Source organism: Exserohilum turcica (assembly GCF_000359705.1).
Source record: "Exserohilum turcica Et28A unplaced genomic scaffold SETTUscaffold_17, whole genome shotgun sequence".
NCBI classification, from domain to species: Eukaryota; Fungi; Ascomycota; class Dothideomycetes; order Pleosporales; family Pleosporaceae; genus Exserohilum; species Exserohilum turcicum.
The window spans coordinates 493,006-497,875 of record NW_007359992.1 but is presented as its reverse complement, the minus strand read 5'-3'; the positions used below and the strand labels follow the sequence as shown (position 1 = coordinate 497,875).

The 4,870-nt window shown below is 45.4% G+C and overlaps 1 protein-coding gene across 1 annotated transcript; it reads right to left on the bottom strand.

The window, feature by feature from the left end:
• Positions 1 to 3,773: 3,773 nt before the first annotated feature.
• SETTUDRAFT_108499 (uncharacterized protein) lies at positions 3,774 to 4,403 on the bottom strand (the record flags this gene model as incomplete). Its single annotated transcript, XM_008026297.1, has 1 exon — positions 3,774 to 4,403. The coding sequence occupies one exon, from the start codon at positions 4,401 to 4,403 to the stop codon at positions 3,774 to 3,776; it is 630 nt and encodes a 209-aa protein (XP_008024488.1).
• Positions 4,404 to 4,870: the final 467 nt, after the last annotated feature.

The following is a 4,870-nucleotide window of genomic DNA, read 5'->3' as shown; positions in this document are numbered from 1 at the left end:
GGCCGATCGTTTGGCGACCGCTTCAATCGTTGGCCTAATTGCTGCCTCCTTCCATCCGTCCTCTCTAAGCATTTGTGTAATTTCGCGCAGGATCTCTTCATCTGATACTCCTGCCTGGTTCTTGGCAGCAGCGTACGCCGCCAGCTCTTCCACATTCAAGTTTGGAACGTTAATCTCCATTGCCTAATTCGTTTTGGACGTCTCGTTCTTTGCCTGCTAATATGCAGGGCTTCCGGTCGCTCTTCGATCCGCTCGCGCAGTCCTTGACTGCGGCCTACTCCTTGTTGGTGAGGACTAGTAGGGCTTACCTTCGGCCGTACTTCTCTTCTAGCTAGTTCTGAACAGCGTTTGGCTGCTGTCGTGTCGCGTCCCTAGGAAGACTCGCGTCTTGCCGTCTCGCTCGTGGGATCTTGTCTCTGATTGAGAGTAATCGCACGGCCTGCACCCTGTCCAATAGAGGATCGACAGGACTTCTCACTACAACGTCCGCTTCTAGCTAACTGTACGCTAGGCCCGAGTGGCCTTTAGGTAGTTTATCACGCGACGTTGCGCCTACGGCTCGGCTTTCCAAGACATGGTAGGACTTCCTAGACAGGTCCCGGGCGACTAAATCGCCTACTGTCTCTCACGGCTGAACTTCCTGCGAAGCTCTGCCCTAGGTGTACTGTCTTACGACGGTCTACCTTCTCGCTGCACTGAAGGCCTTTCGTACCTATTACAGCACTAACTTCGTGTTACTAGCTCGCACTAACAACACGCTCTAAAACTTAGTTAGAAGATAGTCTGCCTAAGGCTTATGTCTAATTGGGATTGAATATAAAATGTAAGGGGCTGCGCTCTAGGGAGCAATCGCGAGGTATACAAGAGGTTGTATTCAATAAGGAGCTATCTACTCTGCTTACGTGGTGTTTATTTACTTATCAGAGAAAGGTTATGCCGGAGTATCTGAGCGCGTTGTCTAAGCGCTGCTCGGTCTGAACGTAGTTCAGATGGTGCGCGCGCAGCTTGGCCCGAGATTCCATCGAGGAGCTATCCAAAGGGCGTTCAGCCCGTTACAGACGTCCTTTATAGAGAGCTCTGGCTCCAAATTGTCTTTGTCTTCTACTTCCTATGGTGGTGAAGTCTCTAGAGATTCCTAGGCTAGCATCTTGCTAGCTTTCTTCTCTAGAATAGTTTAGTCCTGTATTTAAACTAATTTCTAGGGGGATTCCTTAGAACCTCTAGTTCTTGTAAGGTTAACTATTAGCGATTGCCTCTAAGGTTAATAGGTTATTAGTAGTCTCTATGTCTCTACCTTAGCGCACTCTACGCGACTTTTCTAAAGTAATCTGCCTCGCGAGGAGCGTAGAAGTTCTAAACCTAAAGGCCTTAGTTAATAGGAGATCTATAGGATCCTGCCTAAAATGAATGTTAGATATAATTGTGTAAGTACTTAGATTAGTTCTAGATAACTTTAGGGCTTAGACGTGATCTTAAACAAACAGCTGCGATATTGTTTAGAAGCCGTTACTAGCTAGGACGAGACTTTTAATATAATGTAACGGCGCAGGTAAGGCAGGTTAGATCTATTTTAGTTGTAGGATCACTTAGAGGCATATAGGAGTGCGTGGGATCACAAAGAGCCTAGATTTAACAAGCCACCTATAGGCCTTGTACGAAAGGATATCAAAAGTCTATAGAGCTAGCTATAGGGAGTGTCTTAATATATACCTATCCTAGTTAGGTCCAAATTCGGATCCAACCTCGGGCGAATGGCTAATAAAGGGCGGCAGGTACTTCCTCTAATCTAGCTCTAGGATTGGCTTAATACTTGGCGAAGTTGTAACATCGTTACAAAAAGTGTACTAAAAAGCCAAGAGAGTAGTAAGCGCTATATCGTGTGCGCGTCTTTTAAGATTAAATGCCGCACTATAAATAATGAAAAGAAAACTATTTTTGTGTTTATTACGCATAAATACTCAGCTACAGGTATCTAGTCAAGTTTATCTACTATCAGCCGTTTTCTCTAAACAATTTATACTGCCTTAAAGATGTTATTTTCTATTCCTCTCTTATTAGCCTCAGCCCTTATAGCCTATGGAAATCCTGTTCCTGAACCGCAGGTTGCCCCTAAACCGGATCCGACTATCGAGTGGTGGGCAAGTTATCCCTTTGCGCCTAGTAAAACCTTACCTACTCTAATACTATTCTAGACACAATGCTTTGTAAACCCTGAGTCAGATGTGGTCGAAGGAAAGTGCATGGTGGCAAATTACCCACCACCTACTGATGCGCCCGAACCACAGACATGCCGTAAAGTATGATAAACATTTCTTACGAGACAAGCAACACTGCTAATAGGCTGATAGGGGTTTGCTTGCAAATCTAATGGCAATGGTTGCATCATGAGCACCTACAACGAATATGGTGGCTGGTATGCAAACTGTAGTTAGATGGTTATAGCAGTAGGCAGCCTCCGTGGTGGCGACAGGCTACGGTGGTGGTAAAAAACTAGGATAAACTGATGAATGAAACACGTGAAATGTAACCCAACTATAAGCTGTAGCTAAAGCGGCAACTATCCCACCTCTTGTCTGTATTAGTTGCGTAGGAGTAGTATAAGAGTGATACCAGCTAGCAAAAAATATGAAAGATGTGGGCCGAAGCTTGCGCGAGAAAACCGTCCTTACAGCCATGCCAACAGTGATAACGAGACTGATCATTGGCCCGATGACCTTGCGGTGGCTAGAACTGTTGAGTAATTAGATGCGTAAAACTAGAGTTTCAATGTACCCATACGTTCCGCACTTTAATCACACAATGAAGAGGGGAACGCAATCGCATATGATGAGGGTTGCCGAGAAAAAGGTACTCGAAACACCGTAAGAAGTTAGCAATTCAAACAAAGATAGAGCGAGTCAGAGAATAACTACAGGTAATAGCATGACCGTGTAGAGTCAGGGTAAACACCCCACTATGCAAGCTGAAGCTGGATTGTTTAATGTGAGGCTAGTGTCGACGTCAGTTCCGTCAGGTCGGGATCGCCGGAGAACACGCGTCAGCCGCATTCTAAGTTTCTTTACTTTGACCCTTCCACCTTTATATTTACTAGCTTGATGACTAGGTTTACTACACTATACTGCTTAATAAGGTGTAGTATGTTAATTGCTAGGTTGACGTCTAGGCTAATTAGCTTACGATTTACATCGCCCAGTCAATCGCTATGCCCATCTCAACCGCCAGTTCAATCGCCCTATTCTATCACAATCGCTTGTCAATCAACTTGCCCATTCAATAGCCCGATCAGTCATCATATCAACATCTATCTTAGTCACTGTCTACTTTTTTCAACTGATGTGCGCCAGTTTAATGACCATTTCAATTGCGAGTAAATCACCATCTCAATCAATCGCTCCATGCCATTTCATGCACTAATATAATTGCTATGCCAACTGCTAGTGTCCTGTTAAGCAAGTATCAAAGATATGTTACTATCAACCAAGCACAATATACATAGTATTGTAGTCACAGCCATATTATTTATGCACATGTTCTTATCAATTTGCGAAAGCAGTCTTTCGGATGTCTCGGATACCTGGATTAACAACGCCCCTGTTCCACGACTCGCAGCTGAGATAAACACGGCTTACGGCTTGCTGCTGCGCCCCTTGTTGTCTCACGGGATGAACGGGCCGTTCCACAATCTGCTGTCTAACTGGATCCAGGCGAATATGCAGACTTCACAGGAACGTACTACAGTTGAATAATAAAGGAGCAGTCTACGCATCATGATACTAGTCTTGCATTTCCTCGCGTATGAGCTCCACTTCTACTGTCCTTTGGCCTGTTCGTATTTTACCCTCGAGCCCATTGTCGTGCTTGTCAAAGCAGAGCTTCCATAAGCCGGGCTTGTTTTCATCTTCCACGGCGAGGAAGCCTTCCCAGTTCTCGAATAGATATCGCTTTTCGCCATCGGAGCAGACGCGGGCACCCCATGGCCCGGGCAGCCTTTCTTCCGCCTCTACCCGCAATCCATGGCTGAAGTGGAAGATGTCGGAGTTGGTGTCTAGATATACCCAGTTTAACTGTGGAGGATTGTCTGAAATTGTGGAGACAATGCCGTCGAAATTGGAGTGGGGGAATGGTAGGTAGTAGCCAGAGAAGGGATGGAGATGCGGTCCTTGGTATGTGGACAGCTGAACGTATAGTCGGCCTTCGCAAATCACTACGCGGCTGTCCTGGAACATTTGTTTGCGGTCCTCTGGCGTCCTTTTGGTTGCTCGACATCGTATATGGCATTTTTCGTATTTCCATTCCGAGCTAGGGCCATCGCTATCATTCTTCTCGGCTTGCTCTTGGAGCGTCAAGACGGACGATGCTGTTAAAGGAACTGTTGCGACGAGAGAGAGAAGACCGAAGACCATCTTGTTTACGGATGTAAGTATGGTTTTTGTATGGAAAATAGAGATGGGTAGGCTGTGGTAGTGAGCGCAATCTTATGCATCGGCACAAGGGCTGGCGGTCCCTATTGCAAGAGCCGTGACAGCATAGCAGAAGAAAACAGGACAGTTACCTCCTGCAGGCATACACCTGCTGCATGCTGCATCAAATCCATGACGGAAATCATAAGTGATCATGATGCGGCTGCATATGCTCGCCGACAAAGGCCAATTATATCATAGTGTACCGGTAGTCTCCCGCTGCCGCTCCACTTGGGACATAGTGATCGACAAGGACAATAAGAAATATACAAACTATCTATTCACAAGTAACAAGCTATAAAATGTAGATCTAAGAAATTTATGAGTTTTATATCAATTTTAGTAGTAATCTTACACACACCAACTTTTAAGCAGAAATCTTTCATCAAAACTCGTCAATTTTCTATCAG